The 26738-nt window shown below is 35.4% G+C and overlaps 3 protein-coding genes across 4 annotated transcripts; 1 reads left to right on the top strand and 2 right to left on the bottom strand.

Moving 5' to 3' along the window:
- Window positions 1–460: 460 nt before the first annotated feature.
- LOC141287536 (putative nuclease HARBI1) lies at window positions 461–3540 on the bottom strand. Its single transcript, XM_073819698.1, has 2 exons — window positions 3215–3540; window positions 461–1968 (listed from the first exon to the last, which is right to left on the bottom strand). The coding sequence occupies exons 1-2, from the start codon at window positions 3398–3400 to the stop codon at window positions 787–789; spliced, it is 1368 nt and encodes a 455-aa protein (XP_073675799.1). The 5' UTR covers window positions 3401–3540; the 3' UTR covers window positions 461–786.
- An 866-nt stretch (window positions 3541–4406) lies between these two features.
- On the top strand, window positions 4407–12300 carry fzr1a (fizzy/cell division cycle 20 related 1a). Its single transcript, XM_073818976.1, has 14 exons — window positions 4407–4579; window positions 5272–5383; window positions 5465–5596; window positions 5702–5765; window positions 6754–6884; window positions 6976–7055; window positions 7136–7319; window positions 7418–7483; window positions 7560–7662; window positions 8979–9163; window positions 9420–9653; window positions 11410–11514; window positions 11616–11708; window positions 11792–12300. The coding sequence occupies exons 2-14, from the start codon at window positions 5315–5317 to the stop codon at window positions 11831–11833; spliced, it is 1488 nt and encodes a 495-aa protein (XP_073675077.1). The 5' UTR covers window positions 4407–4579; window positions 5272–5314; the 3' UTR covers window positions 11834–12300.
- A 3398-nt stretch (window positions 12301–15698) lies between these two features.
- On the bottom strand, window positions 15699–26028 carry haus5 (HAUS augmin-like complex, subunit 5). Of its 2 annotated transcripts, none has more exons than XM_073819590.1 (19): window positions 25861–26028; window positions 25720–25782; window positions 25587–25619; window positions 24331–24355; window positions 24117–24249; window positions 23746–23905; window positions 22576–22651; window positions 21833–21918; window positions 21685–21739; window positions 21464–21591; window positions 21292–21373; window positions 21074–21207; window positions 20719–20881; window positions 20559–20639; window positions 18510–18655; window positions 18165–18264; window positions 17285–17423; window positions 17027–17159; window positions 15699–15975 (listed from the first exon to the last, which is right to left on the bottom strand). In XM_073819590.1, the coding sequence occupies exons 1-19, from the start codon at window positions 25950–25952 to the stop codon at window positions 15873–15875; spliced, it is 1932 nt and encodes a 643-aa protein (XP_073675691.1). In that variant the 5' UTR covers window positions 25953–26028; the 3' UTR covers window positions 15699–15872. The 2 variants fall into 2 exon arrangements, with proteins under 2 accessions (XP_073675691.1, XP_073675692.1); XM_073819591.1 differs by having other exon boundaries at window positions 18165–18261.
- Between the last annotated feature and the right edge of the window lie 710 nt (window positions 26029–26738).

The raw sequence follows: 26738 nt of genomic DNA, 5'->3' as shown, positions 1-26738 counted from the left end.
CAGGTTTCTTTGATGAACATCTTTTGTAACACTGTCTTTATCATAACTTTTGATCAATTTAAAGCATCCTTGCTAGATAAAAGTATTAATTTCTACAACTTCTTTCCCAAATTTTTTTTTTATATATACAGACTTCAAGCTTTTGAATAGTACAGTGCATAATGTTACAAAAGCTTTTTATTTCAGATAAATGCTGATCTTTGGATCTTTCTGTTCATCAAAGAATCCTGAAAAAAAATGTACTCAACTGTTTTAAATATTGATAATAATAGCAAATCAGCATATTAGAATTAGAATATTTTGCTTTGATCATAATAATAAATTACATTTTCAAATATATTTAAATAGAGAAGTTATTTTAAATAGTGAAAATATTTCAGAATTTTTCTGTTTTTTTTTGCTGTGCTTTGGTGAGCAGAAGAGACGTCTTTAAAAAAAAAACACAAAATTTTTGTTCAAATATTTTTAACTGGTAGTATATTTTTATTTATTTCAACACAAAGAGAAAATCACTTTGTGATAGATCTACTGTTTACAATATTAATACATTAGATGCCAAATAAAACTAATGCAAGCATAAAACCAAGTCAAATGATTTAAAAGTCATTTTAAAATTCACTTATTTATAAATGTTAATAAAACAGTAATCTTAAGAATCTTAAAATATGAGACTAGGATTTAAATACAATAAATGTACACACTTTCTGCCTGCTAAACTATGTTTATTTTCAAAATATTACATGGCAACTATAAACAGGTTAATAAAATGATCAGTCAATACAAAAGCTATGCCATTCCAGCACTGTCCTCTTGAGATGGCTCAGGTACTGACAGACCCGGGCTGCTTATTAGAGACTGATCAAGTGTTTTAATCTTCTGTGGTTGCTCAAAATAGCTACAGAGCAGAGAACGAACTGCCTCAGCGTTTGGATCATCTATATAGACCGTAGACACATCTGTAGGCTGTGGACATTCATTCTGACTAAGTGCTTCAACCCACTCCTCTTTAAATGGGCTGTTATACACATTACAGATATTGTGCAAGATGCAGCAAGCTACAGCCATCTTGGATACCAAGTCTACATTGCTGTCATTTCTGTTGTGCAGACACTGCCATCGTGCTTTAAGGCGCTGGAAGGCATTCTCAATGACTTTAAGGCCGTGATTCAGCTGAACGTTGAAGGTTTGCTGTTCCGGAGTTAGATTTGCCGATGGAGGATAGCATTTCAGCAGCCAGGTCTGAAGAGAATAACCCTCATCCCCCAGCAGCAGAAATCCCAACTGTTGACCCATGAGTTCTTTGGGTGGCTGAGAGCAGAATCTGCCCTGTTCTGCCATAGTCCACAGCTCTGAGCTCTGCAAGATGGTCATGTCATCCGTGCTGCCTGTAAAACCAGAACAAACGTCCCAGAAAGTACCTTGTGCGTTTACCACACCCTGAAGCACCACAGAGTGCCATCCTCTCGGATTCCAACAATCCTGGGTGTCTGTCGATTTAACAGGGATGTGAAGGGAGTCAATGACACCAATACAATGAGGAAAACCCCACAGAGTATGAAAGTGTTCTGCGTGTTCTTCAAGTTCATGATCTGCTGGTAATTGCATGTAAAGCGGTTTTAGTAACAAAATGATGGCTTCGCACACTTCTCGTACACACCGACACACAGCTGTGATGGGCACACCGAAGAGTTCGCTTAAGAAGCAGTATTCTGCGCTGGTGGACAAACGCATTAAGGCCATGGCAATGCATCTCTCCAGTGTAATGATCTGTCCGCTTTGTTCTATATACACTTGCTCGAGCTGGGGTTTGAGTTTAGTGCTCAGAAGGAGGAAGATGTCTCTTGTGACGTGGAACTTGTCAAGCCAGTCTTCTGGTCCAAACTCTGTCATCACAACTCTCTCCCACCAGTCTGGGTCTGCAGGGATCGGGACATGGTTTTGCAGATCTTCTTCATCTGGTGATGGTAACTAAAGCATGGACAGAAAAAAATAAGCTTACTGCATGGATGAGCAATTATTTTATTGCACTGATTTTATTTTATTCTCTCATTATGTGTTGACTGCACTGACACAATCAGATTAAAACACTTGAACTGATAATGACACGATAGTCTCCTGTAGAACAGCTTTATAGAATTCATTTCAGAATTTATGAATTTTATCTGAATGATCTCACATTTTAAAAAGTCTGCATCGTTGAATTCTGTTATTTTGCTGTTTATTACTGTAAAGCATACAGTTGTAGTCAAAAGTTTACATAGAATCTGCAAATTTAATTATTTTACCAATATAAGAGAGATCATGTTATATTTTTATTTAGTATTGACCTGAATAAGATATCTTTTCACACTGAGGACAACTGAGGGACTCATATTACAGAAACTATTACAGAAGGTTCAAACGCTAACTGATGCTTCAGAAGGAAACACGATGCATTAAGAGCCAGGGGTGTACCCCTTTAAACACAATGAAGACGTGTACATTTTTCTTATTTTGCCTTAATATCTTTTTTTCATTTAGTATTGCCATTCAGAAGCTACGGATGATACTTGCATGTTTCCCAGAAGACAAAATAAGTTAAATTTACCCTGATCTTCAAATTTATAAAAGGTAAATTCATGGTTTTTCCTTCTGAAGCTTCAATGAGCGTTTGAATCTTCTGTAATAGTTGCATATGAGTCTCTCAGTTGTCCTCAGTGTGAAAAGATGGATCTCAGAATCATACAGTCATTGTTGAAAAGGGTTCAAATGCACAAAAATACTGAAAAACCAAAGACTTTGTGGGACCTAAAAGATTTTTCTGAAGAACAGTAGGCAATTTAACTGTTAAGGACCAACAAGGGACTCATGAACAACTATCACTTAACAAAAAGCTGTGGATGTAAACTTTTGAACGGGGTCATTTTTATAAATTCAACTATTATTTTCTCTTATGGACTATGTAAACGTCTCTTATGTGAACTTATTTAGGTCAGTACTAAATAACATGCATTTTGTATGACCCTTCTTATTTTGGTAAAATAATTAACACTTTGCAGATTCTGCAAGGTGTGTGTGTGTGTGTGTGTGTGTGTGTAAACTTTTGACTTTAACTGTATGTATTGTATGAAGTGCTATATAAATATAACTGACTAGACTAATATGCAAACTCTGCAGAGCATTATCGTGATTTCAATAACGTCTACAGATGTCTTATAAAGAAATGACAGTTTACCGTTCTTGTGCTCCGGTAATTGAGGTAAAGATGCCTTCGATATCTGATTCGTTTGGTAATTTCAGCTCGCCTTTCTAGTATGTAGTTATGAATTTCTTCTTTTCGCCTCCTAATTTTGGATGCAAGCAAATATTTCATCTCCGCAGCATCTCTCGCCTCGTCTGTTTTTAAATATGAACGTGGCATTTTCTGCGACGTCTGGTAATAAAAACTGTACACAGCGGAGAGTATTGTTTTTGTGATTTAGTGACGTTTGAACATTATCAAAGAGGACAGAAGTAGAACAAACATGTTCCCAAGACGGCCATAAAGAGCGGTACGCTATGGGGCGCCACTTCCGGTCTAAAGTGTTCTTGTCAAAATAAAAGTAAGTACAATGAAAAAGAAATTAGAATGATAATATACATTTATGAGCGACTTTACGTGGCATTTCTTCTCTCTTTCCTATTTTGTATAATTTCACTGGAAATAAGGTTGCTTTATAAAATAAACAAGAGGGATAAAGTATTTTAATAAAAAGTACTTCACTACTGTACTTAAATATTATTTTGGGTTTGGGGAAATATGCGCTTTTCTTGAGTTCTGTTAAACAGAATGTGTGTACTATTACTCAGTTACATTTATAAGGGAAAAAATAGATTTTACTAATTTTGCTTAAAAATAAAAATGTGACCCTGGACCACAAAACCAGCCATAAAGGTCTTTTTTTTTTTTTTTTTGGCAAAATTGAGATTTATACATCATAATAATAAACTGAATAAATAAGCTTTCCATTGATGTATTGCTGATGTTTGTTAGGATAAGATAATATTTGTTCGAGATACAACAATTTGACAAAAACATCAAAATATTGAGAAAATTTCCTTTAAATTCATCCAAATGAAGCATATTACTAATCAAAATTAGGTTTTGATATATTTACAGTAGGAAATGTACAACATATCTTCATGGAACATGATCTTTACTTAATATACTAAAGATTTTTGCCATATAAGAAAAAGGTATAATTTTAAACCATACAGCGTATTTTTGGCTGTTGCTACAAATGCATGTACTTTTTAACCAAACGCTTGATAGTTTCATTTTTTTTCCGTACAATAAAACTGAAGTTGATCTTTGCACTTTTAAAAACAGCAACGTTTTTGTTTTGTTTCAAATGTCGTGACGTCAACGTTTAACTCAGTCCCATGATCCCTTGCGGTGCCATCGATAACAACAGCGTCGATTTGCTAACAACATCGGAGCAGCGTATCTTATATCCATTATCAAACATATTCTCATTTGTTCAATGTTTACAGTCGACGCGTTTGTTTTGGATACGGTTCTGCTGATCAGATTCTAAATTCACCGAATATCGTTGTCAAGGTAGGTCCGATTATTTGTGGGGTCAGATTAGCCTAACTAGCTGCTCAGTAATCCATTGTGAAACACCAAGATGATAATAATCAGTGTAGGAGAATACTACATCTTCTTTTGTTTTATTAATGTATACATTTAGTTTTGTTTCAGCTGATATATAATAATGAGATTTTCATAAATGAACTGTGGTGTTGATAGTTAGCCGTGTTGACAAAGAAATCTAGTGTCTCTTCATTCAGGACTGAGTAATTGTGGGTTAGTTGCTTTTTGGCAGTACGTATATATTTTGCCTTAACGTTTCCTGTTCGCAAATAAATATTTAACGTATTTTATCAGTTAAAAGTGTATCGTAAGATTTACTGTCATTGTTTGCTTAGGCAACCAAACGAAAGGGTCTTTTAATAAATTGTTGTGAACTGGGAATTGTAGTCCAGCTTCTTGTTGTCTGCGTGTTCTTATTGTTTGGAAGTTGTCGCTTGAGCAGCTGTTCTCTAACACCTGTTTATGGGGTATTGAGCAGATGGCATCTGCTGATGAGTCTTGCAGCCTTCTGCCTCGTTAACCAGACAACAAATGAACGCCACCTAGAAGTGTAGCCCTTTAACAACAGTCGCATCGTTGTAACCTTCTCTTAAAATAATGTTTCTCTCATGTAGTTTCTAAAAAAAAGTTATGTTGTTTTCATGAATGCACTTCAGGCACCCCTGGATCTCCACATTCCCAGAATTCTGAATCACATCCATGGATCAGGACTATGAGCGCCGGTTACTGCGGCAAATCAATGTCCAGAATGACAACACCAGCCCCATGGTAAGTCTGTCATCTTAAATACTGCAGAGTTGAATTCTGTGAAATTTGAATGTTTTTAAATTGATCCATTTTTGTATACAGAAAGTAAAAGATGTGATCTGTCACCTTACACCCACACCTGAGTCACCACTATCATCACCAAGCAAGCATGGAGACAGATTCATACCGTCTCGAGCTGGAGCTAACTGGAGCATAAACTTCCACAGAATAAATGTGGGTGAAAATGATTTTTTAAAAATACTAGTAATCAATATTTCATTTGATTTAAATCAAAGGAATGTGAAGTGACAAGTTCATTCTTTTTTATTCATATTACAGGAAAATGAAAAGTCACCAAGCCAGAATAAAAAAACCAAAGATGCAACATCAGATACCGGCAAAGGTGAGTGTGAAGTTGATTTTACCTGCATTAAAACTAAAAGCATAAATCTGTTAAGTCATATGGTATCTTCTTTATAGACGGTGACCGACTACACTACCAGTCAAAAGTTTTTGAAACCAAACTTTTTTTTTTTCTTTCTTTTTTTTTAAAAAAGAAGTCTCCTTTGCTGACAAACCTGCATTTATTTGTTTTTTTGATTTGATTTTTTTTTTATATATATATTTAAAATAGCTGTTTTCTTTTTGAATATAGTAAGTGTAATGTATTTCTGTGATATTTTTAACATCAATTTTAACATCATCACTCCAGTCACATGATCCTTCTGAAATAATTCTAATATTCTGATTTGCTGCTCAAAAAACTATTATTACCATGTTGAAAACAGCTATAATTTCTTTGGTGAATAGAGAGTTCAGAAGAACAGCATTTATCCGAAACAGATATCTTTTGTAACATTAGAAATGGCTTTATCATCACTTTTGATTAATTTAAAGCTTCTTTGCTAAATTAAAGTATTAATTTCTATAATTTCTTTCCCAAAAAGAAATTACTGACTCCAAGCATTTGAATGGTATAGTGTATAATTTTACCAAAAAAAAAAAAAAGAATAATAAATGTTTCTTGAACAGCAAATCAGCATATTAGAATGATTTTTGAAGGGTCATGTGACACTGAAGACTGGAGTAATGATACTGGAAATTTTGCTTTGATCACAGGAATTAATTACATTTTAAATTATATTCACATAGAAAACAGACATTTTAAATAGTAAAAATATTTCCAAATGTTACAGTTTTTGCTCTACTTTGGATCAAATAAAAGCAGGCTTGGTGAGCAGATGAAACTTCCTTATAAAAAACTGTTAAAAACTTTTGACTGGTGCTCTGAATGAACCTAATTCTTGATGAATCACATTATCAGATATGATACTCGTCTCTTGTTTTGTGCTACTTGTGTAAATTCCCTCATTTATGGTGTTGTCTGACAGCGGATGGCTTGGCGTATTCTGCATTGCTGAAGAACGAGTTGCTTGGGGCTGGGATTGAGAAGGTCCTTGATCCTCAAACAGAAGATAGAAGACTACAACCCTCCACACCCGAGAGGAGGAGCCTCTTTAGTGTAAGTCTCTCTCATCCTGTGATCTGTTCATTTGATGCCACGTGAGTGTTTTATCTGGTTTTTTACACCTGCTTTGTCCTTGTGTGTTTAGTATTCGCTCAGTGCCAAAAGATCCACACCTGATGATAACAGTGTTTCCCCGTACTCCCTCTCCCCTGTTAGCAGCAAAAGGTAAGTTGAGTCTACTCTTGAAAAATATGTAATTGATTAGTAAAATGCATTGTTTTGATTTGTTTCCTTTTTGTTTATAGTCAAAAGCTGCTGCGGTCGCCAAGAAAACCAACACGAAAAATTTCCAAGATTCCTTTTAAGGTGCTAGATGCACCGGAGCTACAAGATGACTTCTACCTCAACTTAGTGGACTGGTCCTCTTTAAATGTGCTCAGCGTTGGACTGGGGACTTGTGTTTACCTTTGGAGTGCCTGCACCAGTCAAGTATGCATATGATACATTAGCTGTTTATCCAAATTTAAAAAAATAGTCCAAGTATTCCAGGGAGTAAGTTGTGTGTTTGTTTTTGGCTTTGTCCACAGGTAACACGACTATGTGACCTATCAGTGGAGGGTGATTCGGTTACATCTGTGGGCTGGTCGGAAAGAGTGAGTTAAACTCTATGACTTGGATTGTCAGAAGTTGCTTTCTGGGCTTTGTGGTCTGACCGTTCTTCTCTCATAGGGAAATCTTGTCGCTGTGGGTACACACAAAGGCTTTGTACAAATTTGGGATGCTACCGCCGGCAAAAAGCTGTTCGCCTTGGAGGGACACACAGCAAGAGTTGGTAAGATTTGTTTTTAATCCTTATAATTTGATTGGGAAATATAGAAAAATCATTGAAATTAATTTGTCAAGGTGTAATTAATAGTTTTATACAGCAAGTGTGCATTAGAGTGGTAGTTCACGCAAAAATGCTAATCCTGTCATTAATTACTCACCTTCATTTCATTCCAAACCTTAGAGACCTTAGTTCGTCTTCAGAACACAAATTAAGATATTTTTGAAGAAATTCGCTTTGAACGTGCATCAAAGTGTTCAATGAAGTTTTTATTTTTGTTTCCTTTGTGCACAAAAACTCTTCTCGTAGCTTCATTAAATTAAGGTTAAACCTCTAATGTCACATCGATTATTTTAACAATGTCCTTGCTACCTTTCTGGGCCTTGAACGTGGTAGTGTAATAACAGCAAATCAGCATATTAGAAGGATTTCTGAAGGATCATGTGACACTGAAGACTAAAGTAATGTTTGCTGAAAATTTAACTTTGCCATTGCAGGAATAAATTACATTTTAAAATACAGTTAAAGTCAAAAGTTTACATAGGCCTTTCCGAATCTGCAGAATGTTAAGATAATTCACATAAAGGATGTTTATATATAGTCCACAGGAGAAAATAATAGCTGAATTTAAAAATGACCCTGTTCAAAATTTTACATACACTTGACTCTTAATACTGTGTTGTTACCTGAATGATCCACAGCTGTTGTTTTTTTTTGTTTGTTTGTTTGTTTAGTGATAGTTAATAGTTGTTAAGTCCCTTGTTTATCCTGCACAGTTAAATTGCCTGCTGTTCTTCAGAAAAATCCTTCAGGTCCCACAAATCCTTTGGGTTTTCAGCATTTGTGTGTATTTGAACCCTTTCCAACAATGACTGTGTGATTTTGAGATCCATCATTTCACACTGAGGACAACTGATGGACTCGTATACAACTATTACAAAAGGTTCAAATGCTCCAAAAGGAAACATGATGCATTAAGAGCCAGGGATGTAAACTTTTGAATGGAATAAAGATGTGTACATTTGTCTTATTTTGCCGAATCATTAATTTTCTTTTTATTTATTACTGCACTTCAGAAGCTACAGAAGATAATTGTATGTTTCCCAGAAAACAAAATCAGTTAAATTCACCCGAATCTTCAAATTAAAAATCACTAATAAAAAAACAACAAAAAAAACCAGCTGTGGATCATTCAGATAACATTTAAACTATAGGCTGTATGTTCACTCTTGCTCTTCCATCTTTCCATCATGTGCTTCACATTCTAGTGAAATGTATGTGTAAGGTAAACCTGTTGTGAAAACTGAGAAATCTGCCCTTAGGTGCATTGGCCTGGAATGCAGATCAGCTGTCATCAGGCAGCCGGGACCGAATGATCCTACAGAGAGACATCAGGACGCCCCCTCTGCAGTCAGAGCGCAGGCTGCAGGGCCACAGACAAGAAGTCTGCGGACTCAAATGGAGCACTGACCATCAGCTGCTTGCCTCTGGAGGAAATGACAACAAGGTGACCTTACAGCTATATGTGTGTGTGTGTGTGTGTGTGTGTGTGTGTGTGTGTGTGTGTGTGTGTGTGTGTGTGTGTGTATATATATATATATATATATATATATATTATTATATTATATATATGTGTGTGTGTGTGTGTGTATTTTAAATGTACAAAATAATCAAATAAACTGGCACGAGAAAGATCATCTCTCTAAAAGTATTCCCGAGAAAGATCATCTCTCTAAAAGTATTCCCGTGATTGATCCCTGCAGCTGTTAGTGTGGAATCACTCGAGCGTGTTACCAATGCAGCAATACACAGAACACCTGGCCGCAGTGAAGGCCATTGCCTGGTCTCCTCACCAACACGGGCTGCTGGCCTCCGGAGGGGGAACGGCAGACCGCTGCATCCGCTTCTGGAACACTCTCACAGCGCAGCCACTGCAGTGTATCGACACAGGCTCACAAGTCTGCAACCTGGCCTGGTCCAAACACACCAACGAACTGGTATGCTTATTATGATCACCTGACCAAATTAGGGCTGTCACGATTCCTCGATAGAGTTTGAGTACTCCAGAACTCTGGCAAGTAGCCGGCAAAATACCGGAAGTGGTGCATTGAAATCAAACGCCGTATTAGACCATTTTCCAAGGCTGTGTGATATAATAAACCAATTAAAAAAGCATAATGATATTTTGCTAAGATTCAATTAAATAAATATATACTATGCAGGTAATTATTTACATGCGTGTAGGTTACGTGCGTCTCAGAGTGTCTCCGTTCACAGTAAATGCTGCTCCACACAAACTGTTATCATTTACGTTTGTGGAGCGTCTCGGACTCCATCTCGGCATGTTGTGAGTTTGGGTTTATTATAACGTAATCTGAGAACAAAATGTTCCATTTTGTCAGATTTGTAAGGTAAGTAATTTATAAACCTATGCAAACACTGGACAATACAATACACAATACCCTCACTCTGAGTTTACATGTTTAGTTGTCCACTTATTCAAAAAGTTACAGTGTCTGTAGCATTTCTGTCGTAAAGAAATGGTCAAATACTAAATATTAAGTGGACGTTTGAATTAAATGTTTAGTCAGTATTAAACAAGGATTAGATCGTGCAGTAAAGTAAAACAAGTAAAAGTAAAAAAAAAAAAATCATGCCGTTGGTGCCCTCTGCAGGCATTTGTTATAATGCGTAATGTCCATTAGCTATATTGTTAGCTCTATTATTATAATTATGTATTTTAAGTTTTGTTCATTAAAACCATATGATTACTTATTTTTGATACTTTAATAATTGCCTTATTACTAATATTATTTTATTACCTAAAAAATTTATTATAATTATATAATTATGAAATTTATGAAATCTTATTTCTAAAATAAAATTACGAAATTACTTATTTCCAAATTGTTTTTGTTTAAAATTTTCTACACTCTATTTTAATGGTTAAATTACATTTAATTAAGTAAAAAGACAGTCTAATTAATTGAGTTTTACAGAATTTCCAATTATTTATTTATTTTTTAATAATAATAATGTATTGTTTTTATTATTATTATTACTTTTTTATCTGAAATGCGGTGTATTTACATTTTTCTAGTAATTTTCTAAATTTTTTCTAAATTTTCTAAATAAATTCTGGTAAATAATATTTCTGCTAAATACTTAATGTTTTGATTATAATTTTATTAGTAGTAGTAGTACTGGTATCATTACATTAAGTAATGTGTTTCTGGTTTCTGTCGCAGTTTCTTTAAGTTAAGCCGAACTTTTATTTTGACGAGTTGCTGTGAAGGCCTTCAAGTTTCTGTTTGTAGCCTATATGATATGACCGTTTTTCTCAAAAGAAACTGTAATATTGGTAATATGTGGCTTAATATTCTACCATATCACATTTTGATTTAAGTTTGCTACTTTTGATTTATCCATCTGTCCATGTTTTCTGTATCGCAGAAATCATAGGGCCCTATAATTATCCAATTACTCAATTAATCGTCAGAATAATCTACAGATTACTCGATTAGCAAAAAAAAAAAATCATTAGTAAAAGCCCTAATTACTACACACTAATTATAATTATCCGATTACTTGATTAATCGTCAGAATAATCGACCGATTACTCAATTACTAGAATAATTGTTGGTAACAGCCCTAGACCAAATCCTCAGTGTTGATACTTATGGTTGGTTATAGCTGTAGGTCTAGACAAATAGGCATGATGGTGACTCTTATTGCATGTTCCAATGTCTCCAGGTCAGCACACACGGTTATTCTCAGAACCAGATCCTCGTGTGGAAATACCCCTCGCTCACACAAGTAGCCAAGTTGACCGGCCACTCGTATAGGGTGCTCTATCTGGTAAGTATTTGAACTTCTGGTGTTTTATTTTAAAAATTGCCAAATTTATTGTAAAAGAACATTTGAATGCTGTTTACTGATGTTTTCCTTTTATCTTGAAGGCAATGTCTCCTGATGGAGAGGCGATAGTGACTGGTGCAGGTGATGAAACTCTGCGTTTTTGGAATGTATTTAGTAAAACACGATCAACAAAGGTAAGATTTTTCTTTTTTTGTGTGTGATATACTGGCTTTTCCTCAAGTTTATTACTAATTGTCATTCTCGGGTTGTCTTTCAGGAATCAGTGTCAGTTTTAAACCTGTTCACCAGAATACGATAATTGCTCAAGTGGATCGAGTCTTTATAACATATCTATGTCATTAATCACATGCGGTGGACTGGACATAAAAGGCAGAGATCTACACCAGAAGATCTGCTGTCTCATCCACAACACTTTTTTCCCCTCCCCCTGACATTTCATTTTAAGTTCAAATGTTATGTTTACTTTTATGTGTACAGTTCAGTTCGAGATTTTATGTGTGATTGTTTTTGGTTACAGAGAAGTATCTGTAATGTATGACATGCTATCCCAAGCCTTAAGCCAGAAACAATGCCATTGAATCAGGGTGTAAAGAAAAAAAAAAATAGCCATTGTGACACAGCTGCCTCTGGAATCATTTGTAAGCATTCTAATGAGTGATCTTTTGATTGTGAGAGTGAAAAAATGTATATGAAAGAAAATTCAGTTTTTAACTTCAGTTGCTTAAAATTGATATTGAGTATTATAAAACACCCTGGAGAAAAAGACATGCTTTGTTGTCATTTGTTGGAGAGTATGAAGTTGCGATTTGAAAAATGATCTTTACAAGGTTTGAATCGGTAAACATGAATATTTAGCATATTTTAGAAACGTTTCCTAGCAAACAAATCGTGAAAGCATACAAAAAAAAAAAATTACTACATTATATGAAATACTCGTTATATGAATAAGGTCCAGTTAACGGTAAAACTGTGCTACAAACCTGTGTTCATAATTATGATAGTACTTTAACCCTTAGCATTGCATTGAGTTAAGTTTGACAGGAATGCTAAGAGGTTATAGTACAGCACACCAATTTGCAGTTTTGTACAGCTAAAAAGCAATGGGTTCAAGCAATGGCTTTTTATGTCATATGTTCATACTTTATTCAGCAACGATGCAATAAAAAATCTTATACACTGGTACAAAAAAAAAAATTAAATAACTTCCTATTTATCAAATAATTCTGCAAGTGTCACAATTTCCACCAAAACATCAAGCAGTACAAAACATCAAGCAGTGCTGCATTCGACACAGTCGATCACAACATTCTTCTAGATAGACTGGAAAACTGGGTCGGGCTTTCTGGGATGGTTCAGGTCATACTTAGAAGGGAGAGGCAATTATGTGAGTATAGGAGAGCACAAGTCTAAGTGGACGTCCAGGACATGCGGAGTCCCACAAGGCTCAATTCTGGTGCCGCTGTTGTTCAGCCTGTATATGCTCCCACTAAATCAAATAATGAGAAAGAACCAAATTGCATATCACAGCTATGCAGATGATACCCAGATTTACCTAGCCTTATTGCCAAATGACTACAGCCCCATTGACTCCCTCTGCCAATGCATTGATGAAATTAACAGCTGGATGTGCCAAAACTTTCTTCAGTTAAACAAGGAGAAAACGGAAGTCATTGCATTTGGAAACAAAGATGAAGTTCATAAGGTAAATGCGTACCTTGACACTAGGGGTAAAAAAAACAAGTCAAGAATCTTGGTGTGATTCTGGAGTCAGACCTCAGTTTCAGTAGCCATGTCAAAGCAATAACTAAATCAGCATACTATCATCTCAAAAACATTGCATGAATTAGATGTTTTGTTTCCCGTCAAGACTTGGAGAAACTTGTCACAAGCAGGGTGGTCTATTGTAATGGTCTCCTCACTGGCCTTCTCAAGAAGACTCATACAGAACGCTGCTGCCAGGATTCTGACTAGAACCAGAAAATCAGAGCATATCACGCCAGTCCTCAGGTCCTTACACTGGCTTCCAGTTATGTTTAGGATAGATTTTAAAGTACTTTTACTTGTTTATAAAGCACTCAATGGCCTAGGACCTACATACATTGCAGATATGCTCACTGAATATAAACCTAACAGACAACTCAGATCTCTAGGATCGAGTCAGTAATAGGGCTGCAACGATTCGTCGACGTTGTCGACAAAAATCGATAATAGAAATAGTCGACAATGAATTTCATTGTCGATGTTGTCGCCAGACAACCGAGTGAGGCATCTTTCTGCCGAGACATACTTTCTGCCGCACATACGCAGCTTCTATGCTGAGCGATAACATACAGAAATGGCGGCGTCCAACGCAGCAGCTGCGCGTACCAAAACACGCCCGTTTCACACATACTCCGTCTGCAGTGCCTTTTTTTTTTTCATACCCATGTTAACGGATTAGAACGTTCACAATGTACGGACTGCAAACGCGTTCTGTGTGAAAGCAAAACGAGTCTGTGCTTCTTCTGCACAGCATATGTAACGCACACGGACTGTAGACGCACTGCAGACTGAGTATGTATGAAACAGGAGTAAAGTTTGGGAGCATTTTAGCCTGCTACGGCGAATTAAAATATTACCTGCATGGTTTGTAAAGCAGTCCTTGCGCATCACGGCAGCACCTCTGTGATGCACGAACATTTAAAGAGAAAGCACGTCGGACAGTTGAATGAAACGGAGTTTGGCTGGCCTCGGTAAGATTTAAATAAAAGCCAATACGTTTTGTTTTGGATATACATTTTTGTTTACTGTTTTATTGCTGCTGATGTTTTACAGGAAGAAAATGTTTACTTGATTTTAATTTATTTTTTCTTATAAAACAAATGTGCCTGTCCATTAAAAAAATTATAGAGTTTCTTAATTTATGCATTTATGTCTGTACTACTGACCGAGCACTGTGCCTAATTGGTTTTAGACAGGGCATTTTTATTTACTTTTAGTATGAATTGGCCTATCAGCAGCAAAATATGCATCTTTTATTGAAGTACCCCCTTCTTTCTTGTGTTTACTATAATTTTCCACATAATTAAAGCAATCTCATGCTAAATTTGAGAAAAATTGAATAATTATCCGATTAGTCAACTAATCGTTTCAATAGTCGGTGACTAGTCGACTATTAAAATAGTCGTTAGTTGCAGCCCTAGTCAGTAATAGCAAGGGTTCGCACAAAACAAGGGGAATCCGCTTTTAGCCATTTTTCCGCCCACAGTTGGAATCAGCTTCCAGAAGAGATCAGATGTGCTAATACATTAGCCACATTTAAATGCAGACACAAAACTCATCTGTTCAGTTGTGCATTTATTGAATGAGCACTGTGCTACATCCGAACAGATTGCATTATGTTATGTATAATCATTTTACTGTGCTAATTAATTTTAAATCAATTTTTAAATCATCTTAAATTCTCTTTTTTTATTGTTGTGATGATTATTTTTGATTTTTATGCTATTATGATTTTAATTCCTTTTATGTACAGCACTTTGAATTGCCATTGTGTATAAAATGTGCTATATAAATAAACTTGCCTTGCAACAGTTTTCTACATTGATGTTTCTTGGGTTATTGCAATACTGTATTTCTGATCAAATAAATGTAACCTTAGTGAGATTTGTTTTTCTATCCAAAAACATGACCCCAGACTTTTGAATTATAGTCTGTTGGCTTCCTTATTAGCTTTGAAAACACAGCCTGACATTTTACTGTTCAAAAACACTTATTATACAGCAGTCCATTCACACAGGTTCTCAATCACACACTTTAAGGGCCACACAGGAATAAACATTCTGATTATACGCTACAATAGTGTCTCTTCAACAGGAAATGACCTGAACTTACATCAATAAAAGCTGGATGCCCATAGGCAGTCATCACAAAGTGTCTAATTGTGTTTACGGATCCATGTTTGGTCTAACCCAGTAGAAGTACGGCTACTGTTACCATTCATATACAGTAATAATTACATAAACAGTCTCATTACACAAGATCCTACAAGGGGATACTGAAGTTAAACACGCAAAAACACTGGTAACGGCACAAGTATTCTGCTTCTTATTAACATCTACCATCAGTAGGGAGATTTAGGAGACCACAAAACAAAAGACATACAACTGCTCCTTTATTCCAGTGGTTATTAGATTATTTATTGAGAAATTCAGAAAGTGCATACATTTTTTTTCACAAACTAAATGTGTTGCAGAAAAGCTAATAACTGTAAAAAAAATCCTACTCAGGTTATTTTGAGTGTGAGAAAAGTGTGAATTGAAAGAAAATGAAATATAAATTATGTACAGATAAAGTTGTCAGGTTTCCTTTGTTGCCAGTTTCCATCGTTGAAGCCACTGTTGGAAAGTCAGTCCCTCTCTCTGCATTTCTGGCAGGGCAAACTGACCTGGTTGCTCCCACCTGCACAACGCGTTAATTTGATTAAAATCATAGTTTGGGATCAGTATTGATGCTTTAGCTTTGAAACTACACTATCAGTCAAAGGTTATTGATCAGTAAGATTTGAATGATTTTTAAAGCCTGCATTTATTTGATCCAAACTACAGCGAAAACAGTAACATTTTGAAATATTTTTACCATTTAAAATAACTTTTCTATTTGAATATTTTTTTAAATGTAATTTATTCCTGTGATTTTAAAGCTGAATTTATATTATCATTACTTCAGTCAGTCACATGATCCTTCAGAAATCAGTATTGATGCTTTAGCTTTAAAAATCTGTTCAAAAACTTTTGACTGGTAGTGTAGCTTCAGTGTTTTAAAGAAGTCTCTTCTGCTCACTAAGCCTGCATTTATTTGATCCAAACTACAGCAAACTGTAACACTGAAATATTTTTACTATTTAAAATAACTGTTTTCTATTTGAATATTATATTAATTTAAAGCATTTTTTAAGCATCATTACTTCAGTCATATAATCCTTCAAAAATCACCCTTGCTAAACAAAAGTATTAATTTCTAATGTCTCCAAGCCTTTGAATTGTACAGTGTATAATGTCACAAAAGCTTTTTATTTGAGATAAATGCTGATTATGGCACATCAGCATATTAGAATAATTTCTAAAGGATCATGTGACACTGAATACTGGAGTAATGATGCTGAAAATTTAGCTTTGATCACAGGAATAAATTAAATTTCTAAATATATTCAAATAGAAAGCTGTTATTTTAATTGGTAAAAATGTCACAATATTACTACTTTGCTGTACTTTGGATCAAATAAATGCAGGCTTGGTGAGCAGAAGAGTATTATTTAATTAAATATCTTACTGTTTAAAAACTCTTGACCGGTAGTGTATTCAAAAAAATGTAAAAAGTTTGTATCATTTATTCTGTTACTTTTGGGTTTAATACCGTGAATCTGCTTTGAAGCGCTCTATAAAATAAAGGTGATTTGACCATTCCACAAAGGGCCCGTGTTGGAAACATTTGAGAGCATGTCATGGCTTACCAATGTGAGATGGCAGTCTTCACTTGTTCTGTGTAAAGCAGGCCTTTCGAGCACCTCTGCGTGAGCTCACGGGCACGTGGGAGCAACATCTGCAGGATCTCTTCATCTACCATCTTCACACGTTGCACCAATGCTGAAACAGACATCAGAACGAAATTCTCTTATAGCAACAAATCTAGTCTCTTACCACTCACAAAAACTTCAATTTGGGGCAAAAAGGAGTGGTGTAAATTTGAGAAAATTGCCTAAATGACATACTCTGCTGATCAGGCGATGGTAGCTGTGCTGTCAGCTTCTGCACGTCTGCTGATGACTCTGAGAAAAGCTGAAGAAGCCTGCGCAGATTTCTTAACTCCAGTCTTAGAGTTGCAGCCTGAGACCACAGCTCTTCTGGAGCCTGGCAAAGAAAAACAAGACCCTTGTTCACTTTTTCTACATTTTGAGTAAAAAAAAAAAAAAAAAAAAGTTGATATGGATACTGTTGATTTTTGACAAACATATTTAATCTGTATGACAAAAACAATTATCAGAAAGGTGACACTAAAGCCAAGTTCACAATACACGACTTGAAACGACTTGTCTGTCTTGAAGTCGTTTGATTAGTTCCCACTACATGACACTCACTACACGAACTGACAACTCTGCCACCCATCGACTCTATCCGGTCATCAAGAAGACCTTTGTGCTTCGACGATTTATTTTGAAAAATTGTGCTTAATTTCTTGTCCACACTTTTCTTAAAGTCAATGTTGCTTGCTGCTGTTTTTCTTTCACTGACCTCAACCCATGCCTTGCTCTCTCTGACTGTCGCTCCTCACAACACCTGACACTATGTGATGTCGAGTCGGTTGACTGGTCCAGATATTTAGCATGTTAGATATTTGTTTGCCCTCAGCGAGCCTCTTTGATGTGTCGTTGAGTAGTTCACACAAAGATTGCTGAGCACTGATCACCTCCTACTGATTTCCTCCTCATCACAGCCCAACCTGTCAGCGAGCTCGTTGACTTGCAAATCAGGCTTAAATTCCTATAGTGTGAACTTGGCTTTACTGTAGGTGGTAAAACAATGGACTTACTAACTACTGCTTGATTAGCTAACAATTGAAGAGTATTAAGAGATTAAAAGTGAGCATCTCACCATATACAAGGGAAATGAAAGACTTTCACAAAGTTTGTGGAAAGCTGGGGACTGTATCCGGTGGATGGAAAGCTGAGCTGCTGCTGGTTTCTGCCCACTGCTGATTAGGGGAAAAAAAAAAAAAAAAAAAAGGTCACGACAGATATTAAGCTTTAGAGAATGATTTCCCTCCCCCCGATGATACTGTGATTATCCACTATTAACGTGCAAATGGTAACCAAGAAAACCTTTAACAACTTCGGCCTCTGACTTCATGTTGCAAATCAGCTGAAAATGCTAGTGAGGCATCGTATCATATACAAGGGCACTGGAGGAAAAAAAATTGACTTTGGTAGATCTGCTGACCCCTTCATGATCCTGCGATCCAGTGCAGCCAGTGCTACGCAGCTAAAGTGCTTGGCCCCTTGTGACACAGAGTTGCGCAGTCCACCGCTGGCTTTAATCACACTGCCAAACTGAGGATTAAGCTTCTCTTGAACAAACTGCCCAACCTGGGAAAAAAAGCATCATTGTATATGGGCCATTCTAGAGAATTAGTCCAAGGTAAAAGCCGGAAATGTCTTTTTCCAAAAAATTTGTATGTATGCAAATTGTATAATATCATATTTTATTTGTCCTTCCCTCAAATGTGTCACTACCGAAACACAGTAATATATAATTTAAGTAAAAGGGTTATATTGGCCTATTAAGATTTTGCTTACATCTACATTGTAGTTTTTTTTTTGGTTTGTTTGTTTTTTGCTATTTTATTAAAAACTTTTCAGAGGTAAATCATTAACAAATAAATTTTTAACAATTTCAAGGGAAATTTATGAGATTTGTTGTATTTTAAATCCAATCAAAAAGTTGATCATACGGATTTCAAAATTAAGGTTTCATTAGTTTGAATATACATTGAACCAAAAACTAATATAACATCTTAGTTGATAACTCAGTATATTTTATTTTTTACAAAACATCCTATGTTTCGGTAGTGACTGCACATTTTCGGTAGTGACAGTAATGCTGGTAGCGACCACATCACATTTCAGAATTTTAACTTGCATACTAAAACACTTGTAAAACATACTCAAATTTTGCATAACCATACTAAAATTGTTTATTTCCCCCAAATAAAGGATTATATATTCCCTTTTGTCACCACTGAAACAATGATGACATGATTTCAGTCATGACTGTTTCGGTAGTTACAATTTTATGGGATAACACCCAAATAAACACAAAGATGCCACTACCGAAACACCACCTAATGTTTCGGTAGTGACAATTTTAGATACTTTTGAACATGGCTCAAAGATGCTAATTGGTGCATGGTTAGCTAGCAGAGTTCTGAACAGTGGTAAACATAAAAACTAAATGTAAAACTTCCAAAAAGGTGTTTAATTGTAGAAAAAATGTGTTCGGCAGTGACGTTCCTTAAAGTTACACAGATTTTTCAGTTTTTTAAACACATTTACCTCAAAATGATGGGGCCTATCTACTTACTAGAGAGTAGAGAGTAAAATTTTCTGAACATAAATTTAGGGGTGTAGTTAAAATCAGTCTCAGCCAATGGACTAAAACATACACAGTTTTAGTAGTGACATGAAAAATGCGGGACACATTTTTTACATAAAGTTTCCTAATTTACAAAAAAAAAATTTTTACTTTACTTTTTAAATGAATAAAAAAGATACTTTTAAAAATGACAATGGAAAAAATATTACAAAAATTTCAATATTTTCATAAGTTAAAATTTAGAGGTTAGAGTCCAGGACAGCCAGCTCCCATTTGAAAGTACCCAATAAATTACGGTTTTATATATATTAAGCTTACTGACATTTTAAATATTATTGTGGGTTTCAATAGATAATAGAAGAATCTTAGTAAATATCCAGATTTGAATACTTAAATGCTTTTTTAAAAGTGTTTTTTTGGTTGTGGGACAGCAGTTTGCACCAAGAACTAAATCATATTAATGATTGCTGAAGGATTGTGACACTTAAAGGGATAGTTCACCCAGAAATGAAAATTCTTTCATTAATTACCCACCCTCATGTTGTTTCAGACCAATAAGACCTTTAATCATCTTCACAACACAAATTAAAATATTTTTGATGAAATCCGAGAGCTTTCTGACCCTGCATAGACAGCAATGCAACTATAACGTTTAAGGCCCAGAAAGGTAGTAAGGACATTGTTAAAATAGTCCATGTGACATCAGTGGTTCACCTATAATTTTATGAAGCTATGAGAATACTTTTTGTGTGCAAAGAAAACAAAAATAACGACTTAATTCAGCCATTTCTTCTCTTTCGTGTCAGTCTTTGATGCGCATTCCCAAATTTTTTTTTTTTGGGGGGGGGGGGTGAACTATCTTATTAAGACTAAAGAATGTATTGCATGAGACAATACCTCTGCATGAACACGAGTTAACTCAGTCTTCACATTGGAGTTTCCTTTGATCAGGCGCCTTATCTGCTCTTGTCTTCTGTCCTGTACAGAAAAACACACACATACCAACTCTAGACAGTGAATTAGCAGTCCTTTGCCAGCAATAAATACAATTACTTACCACAAGCTGTCTGAAGTCCATGACGCTTTGCCACTGTGTCTGCAGGGTTCTGATGGCATCCTGCCCCTCTCTGGCCTGCATCTGTAGCTGAGCACACTGCTCTCTGATGCTGTCTCTGACTGCTGCTTGCTTCACACCCTCCATCTCCAACTCAAACACACACCTGCTCACAAACATGTTTTTTTAAATATATACTATATATAGTAAAAACAGTAATATTACATACAATTTATTACATACTACAATTTAAAATGACTGTGATGATTTATTCCTTTGATGCAATGCTGAAACTATGATGCTTATATGTATACATTAGAAGTTTTTTTCAAACATATATACAAAAAATAAATTTCACCTGGACACTGGATCTGATCCGTGTGCTGCCTCTGCTTTTGTCATCAAAGCCGTGACTTCAGTCTCCAGCTGCCCACATCTGTTGCGAGTCTGAGCCAGTTCAAAATAACTCTGCTCCACCTCATCCCATGCCGACTGCGAGCACAAAGACACAAATACAACCTGAGCAACAAGAAAATGAGTGTACAATGCACCAGGACTACCATTTTAAATGATCACCTGTAATAGACTGCAGACAGGTGGTAACTCCCCTTCCTGTTCAGCCGATACATCTATTAGGTGATCGCTCTCATAACGAAACCTGCATTGAGTAATAAGCAATAATCAATTCAATAACATGATCATTTATGGAGTGGGTTTGGAGAATATACATTACAGTGTAAAAATATACCCTAGATCCGAAACGTCACGCTCCACATTTAAAGCTGCAATCTTCTCCTCTAACACCACCTGCTGTCTGGAGTTCAAGGCTTGCAGAGCTGAAAGCACTTGGTTTGGCGGATGAGAGCGTAGAACGTTCTGAAAATTAAAAATATTGATATTTTCAAAAGTTGATGTATGCAGACACATAAACAAACTTGCATCCTCCTGAAAAGGAGTGTCTTCATCTACCTCCACTGCACTCGTCCAGTGCTGGATCACTGCTTTCCTTTGTTCATGAGTAAATCTGAAAGAAAAACAAGTGAATTAGTATCAACAAGGCAAAAGTGCAACGTTTTTTCCATCTACAATATCAGCATCAAAAGCCTGTGCGTCTTACTCAGTGGATGGATTCATGTTTAGTTCACTCTCTAGCAGACACTGGAAGAAGAGAACCCTCTCACTGCAGAGCTCTCTCACATCTTTCTGAAATGAGACAGAAATGGTATTTCATGAGTTACAATCAGTGGAAAGACAAGTGGTCAATTGCATCACAAACACTAATAAAGGGATAGTTCACACAGAATTCTATCATTAATTACTCACCCTCATGTTGTTTCAGTCCCATAGGACCTTCGTTCATATTCAAAACACAAATGAAGATATTTCTGATGAAATCTAAGAGCTTTCTGACCCTGCATAGACAGCAACACTACTACACCCAGAAAGGTAGTAAGGACATTGTTAAAATAGTCCATGTGAAATCAGTGGTTCAACTATGATGTTATGAAGCTACAAGAATACTTTTTGGGAAAACAAAAATAACTTTATTCAACAATTTCTTCTTGTCCGTGTCAGTCAACAGCGTGTGTTTACGACACATGAGTGTGCATTCCTCTGCTTGCTAACAAGGTGAAGCGCATCCAGGTTCTACGTCAGCTGCACCGCATGCATGCGTTGTACTCTCGCGAACCACAGATGTCACATGGACAATTTTAACAATGTCCTTATTAATATCTAGATTAATGTCTTAATTTGTGTTCTGAAGACATCTTAGGGGTTTGGAACAACATGAGGGTAAGTAATTAATGCAAGAATTTTCATTTTTGGGTGAACTATCCCTTTAAATACAGCAACACTTACTAAAACCAAAGGATCAGCTCCGGCTTCACTGTCTGAACTGTCAGATGGCCCAAAAACCAGCTTTACCTCTGCTTTCCTGGACAAGAAGAGAAATAGTGTGATTTACAGTTTTGTGTCATATACTATCATTCAGCGCTTTTATAGAAATGAACGCTTTTATTCAACAAAAATCCACACAGCATCAAAATATGGCACACAGCAGCTTTAAAGAATTTCACTTCTATAACAAAATTTTACAAATAATTTACCCCTTTGTCATCCAAAATGTTCATGTCTTTCTTTCTTCAGTTGTAAAGAAATGATGTTTTTTGAGGAATGTTCTCCATACTGGACTTCTATGGCGTTAGTGTGTTTGCACGTCCAAAATGCAGGTTAAATGCAGCTTCAAAAGGATCAAAACGATCCCAGCCGAGGAAGATGGGTTTTATCTAGCGAACGATCGGTTATTTTCTTTTAAAAATTGGCAATTTATATACTTATTAAGCTCAAGTGCATGTCTTGTCTAGCTCTGGGATGTGCATGCGTTCTCTGTGTACTCTGATTCAATACAGTTAGGGTTGGTTGAAAAACTCCCATCTCATTTTCTCCTCTAAAATTGTTCTACATCACTGCAGAAGCACAGACCCAGTGTTTACAAAGTAAACATGCAGAGAAGGTCAAACCTCTCTTTACAAAAGTAGTAAAACAGCGATGTCGGATGATTTTGAAGTTGGAGGTGAAAATGAGATTTTCAACATGCTCTAATTGTCTTAAACCGAAGTACACAGAGTACGCATGCACATTGTAGAGCTAGACAAGGCAAGCATTTGAGCTTAAAATATATAAATCGTAATTTTATTTTTATTTTTAGAAAATAACAGATCGTTCTGCTAGATATGAACCTTCTTTGGCTGGGATCGTTTAGAGCTGAATTTAAACTGCATTTTGGAAGTTCAATCTCAAGGGCACCACAGAAGTCCACTATATGAAGAACATTTTTCAAATATTTTCTTCAAGAAACATAATTTCTTTATGACTGAAGAAAGAAAGACATGAACATCTTGGATGACAAGGGCATAAATAAATGATCTGTAAATTATTTTCTGAAAGTGAACTTCTCCTTTACCACATTGTTTCAATCAGTCTTTGAAAAAGCTGCAATAGAAATGTGACTGCCTGAAGGTGGCTTACTTGGATAGCTCTTCCAGGGCATGTCGTTGTGTGCCAATCACGTTTGTGTCCTCTAACAGTATGTTTCTCTCCTCAGCGCAGCGCTGCCTGAAAGAATCCAAAAGGATCTGTCTATGCCTGCTCTCCATGAAGTCCTCCCAGCTCCTGTTTATGTTCTGCTCTGCTCAGCAACAAGAAAATATTAGTAACAACGACAACATAATATACCATTCCATACTCTGATGTATTTTTAAAAAGGATAATAAACGATAAACCGTTAAGAAAATAATTAGAGACCATTTTGATGACTTACAACTATATGGGGGAAAAACAGTTTTATGTAGTAAAAAAGAACATGAAGATGAACAGAAAGGTAGAATAAGAGCATTCACCTTCAGTAGCAAGTTGATCCTCCACTCGACTGATTTTTGTGTCCAGCTGATTGAGCTCAGTCTGAAGGGCATCAATCTCTCTCTGAAGCTCAAGCCTTCTTGCATCTTTATTTTGATTTTTCAACTGTTTAAGCTACAAAAAATAATCAACTTTAAGCTGTGCTTATGAATACTTTTAAGCAGCATAACAAATTGCAATTAAGTACTTATTTACCTCTTTATCTTGTAAAACTTTGTACCTTAGAAATTAGATGGTCAAGGAACAATTCCACAGCTCAAACAAACACAATTTAGTTAATATTAAAGTAAAAACTTGATTTTCAACATTTTGACACAACACAGTAAAGATACATAATAATAATAATAATAATAATGTGGTTGGCCTCATGAAACAACCATATTTCGTATATGTGATGTTTAATGTGTCATAAAAATATGTATTAATAAGTATAAATATATTTATTTAATTTAAATGTAAAAAAATGGTAAATGTCTTAATTTAACATACATTGTGATATATAAGTGCACTCCATTTGAAAGAGTAACCAGACTGAAGATTTAAAAAATATATATTTTTAACACCACTGTACTCCTTCACTTACACTACCAGTCAAAAGTTTTTGAACAGTAGACTTAAAGAAGTCTCTTCTGCTCACCAAGCCTGATTTTTTTTATCCAGTGTACAGCAAAAACATTTTGAAATAGTTTTACTATTTAAAATAACTTCTATTTGAATATATTTTAAAATGTAAATTATTCCTTCAAATTTCAAAGCTGAAATTTTAGCATCATTACTCCAGTAACAGGATCATTGAGAAATAATTTGAATATTCTGATTTGCTGCTCAAAAGAACTGCATTTATATGAAATAGAAATCTTTTGTAACATCATAAATGTTTTTACCATCTCCAAATGTCTTTTGATCAATTTAAAGCATCCTCACTAAATAAAAGTATTAATTTCTATAATTTCTTTACCCCTAAAAATTATACAAATTATGGCAGTGTAGAAAGTTACAAAAGCTTTTTATTTCAGATAAATGCTAATCTTTGGATCTTAATATTCATCAAAGAAACCTGAAAAAAACATGTACTCAACTGTTTCAAATATTGATAATAATAATAAAAAATGTTTCTTGAACAGCAAATCAACATATTGGAATGATTTCTGAAGGATCATGTGACACTGAAGACTGGAGTAATGATGCTAAAAAAAATTCAGTTTTGATCACAGGAATAAATAAAATTTTAAATAATATTCAAACAGAAACAGCTATTTTAAATAGTAAAAATATTTAACATTTTTTACTGTTTTTGCTGTAGGCCTACTTTGGATCAAATAAATGCAGGCTTGGTGAGGAGAACAGAAAAAAACATTAAAAATCTTACTGTTCAAAAACTTTTGACTGGTAGTGTAACATTACATATATGCATATTAAAACATCACATTGTCAGAAAACTTAAAGGATACCACTGAATATTCCCTCTCATGACTCGAACGTTCCTGCAAGATATATGTTAAAGAAATATTGTAGAACTAATCAGAAATAGTGCATTTAAGAACACGTAGTAAGCATAGACATTGTGAAATCTTGAGATCTCACCTTTCCTTATAAACATGTTGCGTGATATACTTCCAAATGGAAGCTCCAGGACCGACACACAACCTAGAAAAAATGTAAACACATGATGAGTCTGAAATATTTGTCAAGGATTCATGTTATAATTCATTACAACTCACTAACGTTTTTATATAGCCGTCATCTGGGAGTCTGGCTGCTGGCAACTCGAGCTCCTCAACAGCCCAGCGCTTTAGTTCCTGACTGAGGCTTGCCATCTTTTTGAATAAAAAATAAAACTAACCTACGATATAAAAATCTCACATCTTCAAATGCGAAAAAGACAAGTCGAAATCCGCGGGAGACGTTTCTTCGTCCCCGTTTAACTTGCGACTTTTCCTTAACGGGGGCGATGCTGCCCCCACAGGTTATATGAAAAACAGCACATAAGCTATCTGTTGTATCTGTATTGTCTGTATACAGTACTTTTTTTGTGTTGAATGTGATTTTTTTTTTCTTAAACTGATTTTTTTTATTTTTATTCTGGAGTCATGCATATAGTCAAAAGAAGCTATTGTTTTATTAGTATCAGTCTACAGAGATAATTTGTTATATTACATTATTTAAATTATTTAACTATTTAGCATGTAGGTCTATTTCTCTTTTTAAATATCACTATTGCACATTCTCTTCACCTGAAATTCTTATTAGTAACGATTTGTAACAATCTCCCTATAGGTTACACGTTATTTATTAATTTCCTATTTATATAGGTTACTGTTGGAAGACAACCAGCCTTTTTCTCCCTGATCTTTTTTCATCTGTCATGATTACTTTGAATGTAATTCAACCGGCACAGTGATATTTTGTTTCCATGACATAATTTTCTTGTTGGGCTTTATAGACCTTTCACACAACTTCCGTATTTTGTGCCGGAAATACGTAATTGCTGTGTAAACCCATTTCCGCCCCGGTATGCCGGTAACCAGTTAAACAACGTGAAAAACGCTTAACGTGACTTAATGTATGTAAAAAACGACCAGGAAACCGCAAGTTTCTGTCAG

This window comes from Garra rufa, chromosome 15, assembly GCF_049309525.1.
Source record: "Garra rufa chromosome 15, GarRuf1.0, whole genome shotgun sequence".
NCBI classification, from domain to species: Eukaryota; Metazoa; Chordata; class Actinopteri; order Cypriniformes; family Cyprinidae; genus Garra; species Garra rufa.
Note: the sequence above shows the minus strand (reverse complement) of the source record. Positions and strands in the feature narration are given on the sequence as shown.

Coding starts and splice junctions, on each gene's coding strand:
- LOC141287536 (XM_073819698.1), bottom strand. CDS start 3,400: ATGCCACGTTCATATTTAAAAACAGACGAGGCGAGAGATGCTGCGGAG. Junction 1,969..3,214: donor ATTACCGGAGCACAAGAACG/GTAAACTGTCAT, acceptor TCCATGCTTTAG/TTACCATCACCAGATGAAGA.
- fzr1a (XM_073818976.1), top strand. CDS start 5,315: ATGGATCAGGACTATGAGCGCCGGTTACTGCGGCAAATCAATGTCCAG. Junction 7,663..8,978: donor GGGACACACAGCAAGAGTTG/GTAAGATTTGTT, acceptor ATCTGCCCTTAG/GTGCATTGGCCTGGAATGCA. Junction 11,709..11,791: donor GTAAAACACGATCAACAAAG/GTAAGATTTTTC, acceptor GTTGTCTTTCAG/GAATCAGTGTCAGTTTTAAA.
- haus5 (XM_073819590.1), bottom strand. CDS start 25,952: ATGGCAAGCCTCAGTCAGGAACTAAAGCGCTGGGCTGTTGAGGAGCTC. Junction 18,656..20,558: donor TAACTCGTGTTCATGCAGAG/GTATTGTCTCAT, acceptor TTTTTTTCCCAG/GTTGGGCAGTTTGTTCAAGA. Junction 15,976..17,026: donor AAGACTGCCATCTCACATTG/GTAAGCCATGAC, acceptor CGCGTTGTGCAG/GTGGGAGCAACCAGGTCAGT.